General features: G+C 33.9%; 1 protein-coding gene across 2 annotated transcripts in view; it reads left to right on the top strand.

Moving 5' to 3' along the window:
• Positions 1-13,724, top strand: part of PIBF1 (progesterone immunomodulatory binding factor 1) — a 211,905-nt gene that overhangs the window by 142,088 nt on the left and 56,093 nt on the right. For both annotated transcript variants that reach the window (XR_009516771.1, XM_059995626.1), the window contains exon 14: positions 4,346-4,448. Coding sequence is in view for 1 of the 2 variants with exons in the window: in XM_059995626.1 (XP_059851609.1) it covers positions 4,346-4,448 (103 nt within the window). In the remaining variant the exon portion in view is untranslated. The remainder of the gene's footprint in view (positions 1-4,345; positions 4,449-13,724) is intronic.

Below are 13,724 nucleotides of genomic sequence, written 5' to 3' on the forward strand. Positions count from 1 at the left end.
TTCTTAACATAAATAGATCACACAGTTGATTTTCGAGGTAAAGCCAATGTTCCAGAAACTTTAATGAGGCACAAGGTGAGTTTTCACTTAAAACAATTTTGTTTTAAAATTTTAATGAGACCTCTTGAAATAATTAGTGGAAACAACTCCTGGACATGAAACTAGTTTTAGATTCACTTTCTTTGATATTAATCAGTTTCTTAAGACATAGACCATAATGCTAGTTTCCAATAAAGAAGTAGCAAAACTAATTTTTCAAAATTAGTTTGAAAAATAACTTCCAAAAGTGTATCTTAAACACATTATAATTGTTAAAGAAGGTTACTCACATTTTGAATTTTCAGTAGAGATATGAACAGTAACTAAATATTGCATTAAGCTTTCTGGGACAAAGTTGTGGAAAGTTAAAAGGGCATATACAATTAAAGTCGCTTAAAATAAAAAAGGCTCTTCTTGACTAAACTTGAAAATCTGAAGTAATGTTTTTGTTTTGGTAGTGATTGTTTTGAAAATAGCAAACAAGATTTTCTAGTTGCATGTTTTGGTTATGCTCTTTAACCTGTAACACTAAATGGGTAACACCCAGGCACTAATGTGGCCTTAGTGTGTGCTTCTCTGTTTGTTTTGGCATATCTGAGTGTGGAGACTTTTCTGAAGGTTTTTAAACCTTTCAAATTGCAAGATTTACTGCATACTATTGATCTTTGTTTTAGTTTCTGTCTAGTTTTATAAAGAGCTTTAAGTTGAAACTTTCACAGTAGACTAATCTTTATAATAAAGGAAAAAATAAAGCAGAGGAAGCTTTTATTTTCCTAGCAAACTTTTGTGCATAATGAAATTTTGTTTTCATCTCCTTTATTCTCACATGTGTGAGTTCTCATTTTCCTCCTTAGAGAAAGTTTTGCTTATTTCATTTGGGTTGGTTTTAGAAACCTTTAAAAAGTTATTGCTAATCTACTCATGATCAACTTGAAAGTTTAAACCTATAGAAAAACTAGAAAAAAACTCATATAACTATAGGTAATCATAATGCACCACTATTTAGTCCTCAGTAACTGCCAAGAAAGCAGTCAGTGCAGGGAGCAACCTTGTGCTTTCTGAAGCTGAAATCGTTCTGGCCCATGTACCCTTTTTTTGAACCATTTTTCCATGCCATGCTAATTGAGACAGGACTCTGACCTGTTAAAACTGAAAAAGAGCAAAAAACCAAATGTTATTTCAGACCAAGTAACTAATTAGCAGGTAACTAAGTACCTACACTTATTTATTTGGAGTTTTGGTAATACTAAGAGAACCATCCAATATTGAAGGACTCAGGACAGAGCATCAGTCCTCCACTGTGCTCTGATATCTCAGATATAAATGGAGGTCGGCCATGTTCACACTGCCTGGGCTAGGCTACTATGAAACTATATGTGATAATCAGAAGTACTGACTGCCATTGACAAATCCAAGAGGATAACTTTTATTTTGAGTCAAGAGGTGCTGAGAGAGCTAAGATGTAACCCTTGAGGAAGTAATTTTACCAGATAAGAGGTGAAGTTTTAGTTTAAAATTCAAATACAAAACTATACTCTTGTGGTATTGGTTTCTAGTTGATGTAAAACTTAATGTTGGTGCAGGTAAAAATCACATGGCAGTTATATAATTACAAAGAAGAATTGTATGCTGTACGTACGTGTCCCAACAGAGAGCCTGTAAAAGCAGTGCTTTCTTGAGGAATTCAGTACTAAATAAATAAATAAATAACCAAACAAACAAACAAACTTTATCAGGAGTCATTTCCCCTAACTGTATCCATGGTTACTCATTATAAAAAAACTCATTAAAGATTTGTTTTCATAGTATGTACATTGTCGTTAAGGAGACATAAACTCAGCTAGTTGAGCAATTCTTCTTTTGTCTTGCTTTGAATTTCAGCTAAACTAAACTCCCCTCCTGTCTTCTGACTTCTAATATCCCAGATTTCTAAACAGAATCCACCTATAGCACCAAGTCACTCAGCACAACAATGTGCCACATTTAAAAGTTTAGGAGGTTGAAATATGGAAGCGGTGAATTGGTATCTGTGACATTTGCCTTCTTCCCTTATAAACTTTATGCTCTTTTTTATTACTAGTTCAATGCTTAGATGCTGAGCATTAGTTGTACTTTAATATTGAGACTCTGCAACCTTGGAATATGGTTTGTAGCAATTTGAGCAAAATTCTAGCATTTGAGCAAAATTTACTTAAAATCAGTCAGGAAGGATTTAGTAAGTGCCCCTCTGTTCAGCACACACCACAGAGGGTAAGTCTTCATTTAAATTGTATCTGTTGGGGCAAAAAAAATGAACACCTGAAAGACTATCAAGAAATATCTAAAACCATATAATTTAGCACTGTATTCTGTGCCAGCCTATGTCAGTCAGAGGAATAGAGATCAGTGAAGGCTGGCCTGGTCAGAAATGGAGGAAGTGGACCTCGGAGAGAGCCTTCCAGAAAAAGCTGGGCTCCCAATCAGTGGAATAACCTATCTTCTCCAGACTGGAGGACCAACAGAGGTACAGTGGAAGGAATATACAAAACATGTTTATGGGACATTAAGCAGAGTAGACATTAATGGAAAATAGGTTGGTTCTGTTGAGATTTTGGGAGGCCGTGATATTTTTAGGTAATTTAGATGTAGAATAGAGTTAACCACATAGGTAAGATTTGAAGTGAATGGTAAAAGGACATAAACATCAATTTATTAAATAAGAAATACAAATGTCTGACAAATGTAGAGATGTTTAACCTCACAAATTTAATTTAAAATAAGATTCTATTGTTTATATGTAAAGTTAGCAAAACTTAAAGATTGATATTGCCCAGTGTTGGCTAGGGCATAAAGAAACAGGAGGTCTTGTATAAAGTTCATTCACTGAACAGTTTATTACTGAACAGATTATTATTATACCAGGTATTCTCCAAGGCACTTACAATACGTTAGAAAACAAATTTTAAAAAAATTTCTGTCATTGGAGAACTTTCATTCTAGTTCATAGGAACTAGATATATCAATCTAGTTCCAATCTAGTTCATAGGAACTGAGCCTAGATGCGTACCGCAAAAAAAAAAAAAAAAAAAAATGACTGACAGAAAACGGGACTGTGTCTTTTCCATCTCTGACTCCAACTGATTATTAAGGCAAAATCTTATGCCAGTTGAAAGGATAGGAATTTAGATATGAGCATATCTAAATAAGCTACCCAATTCACTGTATAACAAAAGAACTCATCTTTTTCATTTGGAATAACAAGTTCTTAGAAATAGATGTATAGGGTGACATTTAGCATTTTTTTTTCAGAGTTTTGTATGAATTCCTTTATCTGATGTTAGGAAATATTTGAAATACAATGGAATTATTTCTGTCCTATAATTTCTTTTAGAACAAAAATATTTTACTTCTTGTCATTGTAAAACATCTGCCTTCTCAGTTTCTACAGATTTTGCAATTCAGAGATTAATGGGTTAAGTCACATAGAATATGAAAATGTGATAAATATTAAATTTTTAAGTTTCTGGAATTACAGAGAGGGGCTTTGGAGCAACATCTGTTCTCAACATTATTAGCAGATTTTTTAAAGAATTATGCCCCAGTGGTTAGTAGGGATGATTTTATGATTCTTATAGCTAAACCTTTTTTTCTTAATTATGTCTTAAAAGTAGAATTGGGACATTTTACATTTAATGTGATTTAAAATACTAAAGATTACACTCAATACAATAAGTTGTGATCATCTTGTGATGATCACAGTGTGATCTTTTAGTGGTTTCTTTTAATACAGAATTGTTGCCTTTACTGTTAGACATCTGTCTCCATTTTTCAGACATCTTTTCCATCTCTTTTTTCAATAGAAAATCTATTCAGTTGTGTTTTGTATTATAAAATGCATTATGTTGTCTGAGGAAAACACTGATGCTGTTAGTTACTGTTTCAACTAATTGCCTTATTTGTTTGTAAATGGTAAATTTTTATAAAAATGAAGAAAAGCTGTGAATTGCTTTCTTGCAGTCTTTTCAAGCAAGTATCATAATGTAACTTTCCACTTTTATAGCAAGGGCTAGAAACTATTACTGTGATAATCAATATATCACAGTTACATTATTATGCAGATTTTTAATGTTACTTTCAAATTTTGAGTTGTTGGGATATTGGTCTTCCACTGTTGACACCTGAAAATATTATTCGACTCCATATTTTTCCTGTTAATATTTAAGTATTATTAGGAAATGGTTAGTTTTCAAGCACACAAACACATTTTGAGTATTTGAGATAGTATTCCTCTTTTGTAAGCATTAATTTTCTTATTCCATTCTCCTAGTGTCCATTTGGCAAGAAGAGTGCTTCAGTTAGAAAAACGAAACTCGATGGTTCTAAAAGACCTGGAACATCAAAAGAACCAAGTAACACAGCTTTCACAAGAGGTAAATAACCTAAATAAAAGAAACACATATAAAGAACCAGTGTTCATTTTAATTCCTTGTTACTCCTTTATGTATTTTCTGAGCAGTTTTAAAATAAGCTGTTCGCTAGTATAAGATGATTTTACAAGCTATGAAACTAACTTAATGGTAAAGCCTTATAAAACAACTTAAAGTGTATGGCAAAACCTAAGATCAAAAGAGAGATTAAATGCCCAGACTAAATATAAATGCAGACTAGACAGACAAAGCTTTGATTTCTGCAAATATCAACTGGCAAAACAAGTTTGGCAAATTTTGGTAGCATTTTAAGTTTTTAACTAAAACCTCATTTTTAAAATAGATTTCTTTTTGCCTTCTTTGATAAAAAATCACTTATCTATTAAACACACTTGACTTGGTATACACTTAAGCTCTCACAGTCTTTGGTATATGATAGTTCCCAAATTATACTTATTCTTTAAAAATCAGATTCATAATTATTTTTCTTAGCATTCTATTGTATCATTTAAAGAATATATATACATTTTATATAGTATTTCCAATCTTCTTATTTAATCACTATCTAATTACACTTTATATGCTTCTAAAATTCAAGTAATGAAACAATTCAAACCAAAGATGCTACCTCCCTAGGGTTCTTTATTTCCTGAGCTTCAGCATAACAAGTTTCTCTGTGTTAATATTTTGGATCTTATAATAAAGGAACTTTAAAGGCATATATTAAAAATTATTAATACATACCATGTATTCTGCATTTGTTTTCCTACAGACCTATTCACATTTGTCTATTTGGTGCCTTCTATTTAATGTGCTTTTAATACTGTAACATTAGAAGGATCGTTATGCTCAAATTTCAAAAGACAAGAAATATATCATGTGACGCCAGTACCTGACTCAGAGTTAATGCTCAAGGTGGAAGCAGTGTTGTGCTGGCCACTGTTAACAACAGGCTGTCCAGGCAGGGATGTGAGGGATGGTTCTAATTTGTAACATTTGCTTATATCTGTGGCATAAATATTCCCACCATGACTAACTTCAGGCCTCCAACATAACATTACTAAACACGGAGTAGAGAAAAGATGCTCAGTAGCAAACTTGATGTTTCCACCACACAGATATTGTACAATAGACATGTAAAGTGAAGAGCATAGATAATAGTAAAATTAAAATTGTTGAGTTTTTGAGTATTTGGGGTTTTTTAATAAAATTTGTTTTATTAAAAATCTAAATAATTTTTAATAATAGTGATGTTTAACAACCAGCTCACAAAATTCCAAAAACTTTACCAGCCATCTCTCACAAACTCCTATAAGCCAGCTCCCTTACTGGCTTGGAACTGGGTGGAACCATGGAAGGATATATAAATAAGTGAATTACTAAAGAAACAAATGAACCTCTGTTTGTTAATATATTCTAGATCCCTCGTGTTTGTTTTAATTTCAGAATAACCTATCAAAAATATTTCTCTTAAAAATATTAACATTCCTATAAACTTATACATATGTCTTTATATTGCGTTTCTTAAAAACCATCTTCCTGAGCACTTCAGTTAATGAAACAAGAATTTCTAAATGGGACACACCCCTATACAAATTGTAGGGGAGAAACGTAAGAAATTAAGTGTTCTGGTAATGAAGTATAATTAACTTTGTGTGAGGCAATTTTTTAGAAAGCTGTTGGCATATTAGAAAAAGATGTAAATATTGAAATATCTGTGATATGAAATGGTATGATACCTGGAATTTGCTTTAAAATGTTCCATGAAAAGGTGAGGGGAGCTCAATAGATAAAACAAGAATCTCAAAATGTTGATAATGATTGAAGCTTGGTGACAGGTACATATAGATTCATTATTCAGTTCTGTACTTTTGTGTGTGTTTGAAATTTTTTCGTAAGACATATGGAGAATCAGTACCCTAAATTAAAAGGTCTGTGCTGACTGTAGCATATAATTTTTCCCTTGAGATTGAAAAAAAAAGCGTTATAATTTGAAATATTCCATGGATTTTACTTTTGTCTGCCTCACAAAAATTGCTTGCTTAAATTGAAAAACAATGACATAAACTAATTAGCTGAAAGATGGTACTATTAGATTGCTTCTATACCAATAGACTATTCATGATAGATTGTGAAAAAAACAGAGAAGGAAAGTTTTTCAGAATCTGTATTTTTTTGAGCAGGTTATATATTTAAACTAGCTTGGAGTTTTTGAGAATAATATGGAGATGAAACTCAAATGACTGATATTAGAATTAACAATAATTTATATGCTATTCAAAATATGTCTGAGATTATACATAAATGAATTGCCAAAATTAAAGTGCTAAAAAATATTCAAAATGAAAACAAATACTCCTTTTATAGCAGCTTTATTGAGTCATAATTGATATAAACTAAATTGCACAAATTTAAGCTGTACAATATAACTTTCGACACGTATAACCATGAAACAATCACCAAAATGAAGGTAATGAATGCATGCGTCACCGCCAAAGAGCCCCTTAGGAATCTCTCTCTCCCAGCCCTCTCCACCCGCAACCTTGTCCCCAAGCAACCACTGATTTGCATTCTATCACTGTAGATTAGTTTGCATTTCTTAGACTTTTATATAAATGGAATCAATATATAAGTTATGTACATACATATACACACACACGCACACACGCACACACTACTTTTTTTAAGTCTTCTTTCATTCTGCAGAATTATTTCAAGATTTGTCCATAGTTCATTCCTTTTCATTGCTGAGTAACATTCCATTGTATGAATTTACAACAACTGTTCATCCATTCACCTGTTGGTAGATATTTTGGGTTATTTCCAGTTTTTATCTATTATAAATAAAGCTGATGTGAACATCCATGTACAGGTCTTTATATGAACATATGCTTCTGTTTCTCTGGGGTAAATACCTGGGAGTGAAATAGCTGGATCATATAGTAGGTATCTAATGTTTTAAGAAACTGCCAAACTGTTTTCCAAATGTTCGTATTATTTACTCTTTCCACCAACAGCCTATGAAAGTTCTAGTTCCTCTACATCCTTGCAAAGACTTGATATGGTCAGTCTTTTTAAGTTCAGCCATTCTAATGGGTGTGTAGTGGTATCTCATTGTAGTTTTAATTTGCATTTCCCTAATGATTCATAATTGTTGAACATCTTTTCATGTGCTTCTTTGCCCTTTGTTGTTTCTTATTGGGAGAAGTGTTCAAATTTTTTGCTCATTATATCAGATTGTTTTCTTATTATTGAGTTTTGAGAATTATTTGTATATTCTAGATACAAGTCTCTTATCAGCTATATGATTTGCAAATATTTTCTCCCCCTCCATGGCCTGTCTTCCCATTTCTTTAACAGTGTTTTTTGAAGAGCAGAAGTTTTTATCTTGTCCATTTTTTCAGTTCATTCTTTTTTGGACTGCGTTTTGGGTGTTGTATCTAAAATATCTTTACCTAACTCAGGGTCACAGTGTTTTTATATGTGTTTTCCTTTTTTTTTTTTTTTTGTGGTACGCGGGCCTCTCACTGTTGTGACCTCTCCCGTTGCGGAGCACAGGCTCCGGACGCGCAGGCTCAGTGGCCATGGCTCACGGGCCCAGCCGCTCCGCGGCATGTGGGATCTTCCCGGACCGGGGCACGAACCCGTGTCCCCTGCATCGGCAGGCAGACTCTCAGCCACTGTGCCACCAGGGAAGCCCTGTGATCCATTTTTAACGTTTGTTAAGTGTGTAAGATATAGATTGAACTTCATTTATTTGCATATTAAAACCAAATTGTTCTAATATCGTTTGTTGAAAAAAGACCCTTGTTGAAAATCAGTTTAAAAATCTGTGTGAGTCTGTTTCTGGACTCTCTGTCTGTTCCAATTATCTCTTTGTCTTTCTTTATGACAGTACCACACCATCTTGATTACTGTAGCTTTATAATGTCTTGAAATTAGGTGGCACTGGTCCTCCAACTCTGTTCAGGTTCAAAGCTTTTTGGCTATTCTGTGTCCTTTTCATTTCCATATGAATTCTATAATCATTTTTACAAAAAAAAAAAAAAAGCTCTCTGTGATTTTGATTGGGATTGCATTGAGTCTGTGGATGAAATGAGGAAAATTGGCATCTTAATAATATGAATATTATGACCATGAACCCATTATATCTTTCCATTTATTTAGATCTTCTTTAATTTCTCTTAGTGGTGTTATTTTTTAGTTTTTATTTTAAAGTTTCACATCTTTTGACTAGTGTTAACAGGGTATGTGTTTTTCCATCCTTTAACTTTTAACTTGTTTATGTCTTACAGTTGTCTTATAGGCAGCATATATAATTGTATCTTGCTTTTTTATCCAGTCTGACAAAATACAACTTTTAACTGGAGTTTGGAGAACGTTTACATTTAATGTGTTTATTGTTATGGTTATTTTTAAGTCTGTTATCTTGCTATTTGTTTTTTATTTGTCCTAGCTATCCTTCCCCCCTCCCTTTTATTTCCTTGCCCTCTTTTGGATTAACTGAATATTTTTTATCACTTTATCTCACTTTATCTCATTGTTGGCTGATTGGCAGTAGCTCTTTGTTATTATAGTGGTTGCTTGAGATTATACTATATACATCTTTAACTTATCACCACCCAGTTTCATGTCATACTTTACTACCCCATGCATAGATTAAAAACTGTACCATAATACGTACTTTCCTATGTCCCCACCCAGCCTTTGTGCGCCCATTGTCACATATTCTATTTATACATGTATAAGCCTCACATTAAATTGCTATCATTTTTACTTTATCTTTTAAAGAAGTATAATAATATGAAGAAAATGTATTACATTTAACCAAATAGTTACCATGACCTGTGTTCTTTATTCCTTTGTGTAAATCCAAATTTCTACCTGGCATCACATTGCTTCTGATTCATCTACTTCTTTTAACAATACTTATAGAGCAGGTCTGCTGGTGATGAGTTCTTTTCACTTCTGTATGTTACAAAAAGTTATTTTACCTTTTTGTTGTTTTGTTGTTTGGTTTTTTTCTCTTTTTTTTTTTTTTTTTACATTTCTATCTATTCTTAACAAAAGTAAAGATTAAAACATATTTCTCTTGTTATGCTACTATGGCCAAATAGACTGAAAGGGTTCACTCTTTTTTATTGGAGTAAAATTCACCATTTTAACCATTTTAAATTGTACAATTCAGTGGCTTTTGTTGTGTTTGTAATGTACAACCATCATCACTATTTAGTTAGAGAACATTCCCATCACCCAGAAGGAAACCCTGTACACACTAAGCACTCACTCCCCAGTCTCCTCTCCCTCCAGCCCCTGGAAACCACTAATGTGCTTTCTGTCTCTATGGATTTGCCTGTTCTACATACTTCATATAAATGGAATCATACAATATGTGACCTTTTGTGTCTGGCTTCTCCCATTTAGTGTAATGTTTTCAAGGTTCATTCATGTTGCACCATCTGTCAGTACTTTATCCCTTTTTATGACTGAATAATATTCCATTGTACAAATATATCACATTTTGTTCATCAGTTAATGGACATTTATTGTTTCCATCATTTGGTTACTGTACATAGTGCTACTATGAGCATTCATGTACAATTTTTTTGTTTATTTGAACATGTGTTTTCAGTTCTTATGGGTATATACCTAAGTAGTAGAATTGTTGGATCACACAATAACTTCTGTTTAACTTTTTGAGGAACCACGAAACTTTTTCACAGCAACTGCACCATTTTACATTCCCATCAGCAATGTCCAGGGTTCCAATTTCTCACATCCTCGCCAATGCTCATTTTTCATTTTTTTGTGTTTTTCTAAATTCTAGCCATCCTAGTGGCTGTGAAGTGGTGTCTTGTAGTGATTTCTACTTGCATTAACCTTATAACTAATGATGTTAAGCATTGTTTTGTGTTCTTATTGGCCATTTGTATATCTTCTTTGGAGAAATGTCTGCTGAAGTTCTTTGCCTATTTTTAAATTGAGTTGTTTGTCTTTTTGTTGTTGAGTCATAAGAGTTCATTATATATTCTGGATATTAAATCCTTTTAGCTATATGATTTTCAGATATTTTCTCTCGTTCTGTGAGCTGTCTTTTACTTTCTTGTTAGTTCATTCAATCACAAAAGTTTTTAATTTTGATGAAGTTGAAGTTATCTGTCTTTTCTTAAGTTTCGTGGCCTTCACCTTTGGGAGTTTTTGTTTGTTTTGCAACTTGAATTTTTATTTTTGCTTTTTTCATTTTACTTTTTAATTATTTTTAATAAAAATTGTATATGTTTAAGGTGTACAACATGATGATACATATAATGATTACGACAGTCAAGCTAATTAACATACCTATCTCTTCACATACTTACCTTGTATGTGTGTGTGTGTGTGTGTGTGTGTGTGTGGTGTGAGCATCTCACTATAATGTACTATACATAATACTGTATAATACTGTGTATAATGTATAATACTATACGTGAGGTAGTAAAATATGACATGAAACTGGATGGTGGTAAGTTAAAGATATATGTAGTATAATCTCAAGCACCTGAAGTCTACTCTTGTAGCAGATTTCCAGATATATCACATTTTGTTTATCCATTCATCCCTTGATGGCCATTTGGGTCATTTCCATCTTTTGGCTGTGAATAGTGCTGCTATGAACATTTGAGGACAACCACCCTATACTTAACTACCTATTTTAATTTTTTTTTGAGTATACACCTAAGAATTGCTGGGTTCATCTTTGTTTTGTTTGTTTGTTTGTTTTCATCTTTGTTTTTGAGAGATATTTTTCCTAGGTAAAGAATTCAAGGTTGACTTTTTTTCCCTCTCTCTCTCTTTTTCAGTACTTGAAAGATGTTGCTCCACTCTCGTCTAGTTTACATTGTTTTTACCAAGAAATATGCTGTCATCTGTACCTTTGTTCCTCTCTAGGTAATGTGTCTTATTTTTCTAGCTGCTTTAAGATTTTCTTTTTTTCACTAGCTTTAAGCAATTTGATTAAGATGTGGCTTGCTGTTGTTTTCTTCATGTTTCTTGTGGTTGAGATTTGTCAAACTTCTTTTCTCCGTAAGATCATCAAATTTGGAAATATTTCAGCCGTTCTTTCTTCAAATGTTTTTTCTGTCCTACCCTCTCTCATCCCTTTGGAGACTCCATTACACATATATTTGGCTGCTTGAAGTTGTCCTACAATAGAACAAACGATGTTCTGTTCAATTTTTGCAGCCTTTTTTTTTTTCCTTTCCTTTTGAATAGTTTCTCTAACTAAGTCTTCAATTCCACTAAGTTTTTCTTCTCCAATATGTAATCTGCTGTTAATCCAGTCCACTATGGTTTTCATCTCAGATATTATAGTTTTCATTTCTAGAAGTTCAATTTGGATCTCTTTTGTATCTTCCAGGTTTCTATTTAACCTTTTCAAAGTTTATTTTCTTGAGCATATGAAATACAGTTTCAATAACTGTTTTGTTATCCTCATCTAGTAATTCTGTTATTGTGTCATTTCTTGATTGGTTTCAATTATATTGATTTATCTTATTATATAGCATATTGCCCTGCTTCTTTGCATGCCTATAAGTTTTTATAAGCTTTTTTCTCAGACATGATTAAGTTTCTTGGAAAACTTTTTGTCCTTTCAAGTCTTGCTTTTATAAACAAAGAAGTGTTCATCTTAAGGCTAATTGTTTTCCCTACTGCTGAGACCAAAGTCTTTTAGTTACTATACCCCATGTCCTGTGAATTAGTAGGTTTCTTACTTTGGCTGGTGGGAACAGTACAATTCCTGGCCTGTGTGATCTTCAGAGATTGTTCCTCCTAATCTTTTCAGTGGTTCTGTCTCAGTCTCTCGTAGCTTCTTTACACACATGCACTGTTCAGTGCCCATGTGAATACTCAAATTTTAGTGTTCTTTCTCTGTGCAGCTCTTTTATTCAGCACTCTGCCATGTGAACTGTAGCCACCTTAAGTTCTTCTTCTAGCAGCAGCTCCTTAATTCAAGGAGTTTGGCAGGCTCTGCCTTGATTCTCTCTCCCTGCACCATGGCCTGGAAACTCTCTCCATGCAGTAAACTGGAGCAGTTGTGGGGCTGGGCTCACTTTGTTTCCCATGTCTCAGGGGTCACTGTCCTTCAATGCTTGATGTCCAGTGTCTTCAGACCATTGCTTCATTAGTTGGCCCAGTGTAAAAGAGAAGAAAGTTAATTGGCTTCCTTTTTTGTGTGTATGTATATGTCCACCTAATTCTCAAGAAACCACCAAGTTAGTTAAGAGTGTCGATGTGGAGTTTATTAAACAGTAGAAAATCTAGGCTAAATCATAAATTATGCCACATTACTACCAACAAGAATTGGTCTTCCTTCACCTCCTTACTCCAGATTCTTGCTCTTTCTCTTTCTAGTCATTCAGTAAATATTTATCAAACTCCCACTGTATTCAACCACTGATAAACAAAGGAGGCATGGTCTTGCCCTCTTAGGGTATACACCCTTTTTCACAAAGGCCTTGTCCTCTAGTGTAAGCACTTACAGATTTATCTGTTATAGCTAACTTAATTTTAGAAAAAGGACATGCACAATCTCAAGTGACCAAATGGATTGAGTTGCCTGGAGTTTTGTACTTAGGAGGCACTTAATGCAATCCAGGTAATTTGTTACAAAAGTTTAGATTGCTAGATTTTTTTTTTTTTTTTTTTTTTTTTTGTGGGGTGCGCAGGCCTCTCACTGTTGTGGCCTCTCCCGTTGCGCAGCACAGGCTCTGGACGCACAGGCTCAGCGGCCATGGCTCACGGGCGCAGCTGCTCCGTGGCATGTGGGATCTTTCCAGACCGGGGCACGAACCCATGTCCCCTGCATCGGCAGGCAGACTCTCAACCACTGCGCCACCAGGGAAGCCCTAGGTTTTTTTTGAATAGATCTTTATTGGAGTATAATTGCTTCACAATACTGTGTTAGTTTCTGTTGCACAACAAAGCAAATCAGCCATATGCATACACGTCCCCATATCCCCTCCCTCTTGAGCCTCCCTCCCATCTTCTCTATACCACCCCTCTAGGTCATCACAAAGCACGGAGCCGATCTCCCTGTGCTGTGCTGCTGCTTCCCACCAGCCAACTATTTTACATTCGGTAGTGTATATATGTCGATGCTACTCTCACTTAGCCCCAGCTTCATCCTCCCACCCCATGTCCTCAAGTCCATTCTCTATGTCTATCTCTTTATTCCTGCCCTGGAACTAGGTTCAGCAGTACCATTTTTTTTTTTAGATTCCATATATATGCGTTAGCATA

The sequence above is a fragment of the Delphinus delphis genome, chromosome 18 (assembly GCF_949987515.2).
Source record: "Delphinus delphis chromosome 18, mDelDel1.2, whole genome shotgun sequence".
Classification (NCBI taxonomy): domain Eukaryota; kingdom Metazoa; phylum Chordata; class Mammalia; order Artiodactyla; family Delphinidae; genus Delphinus; species Delphinus delphis.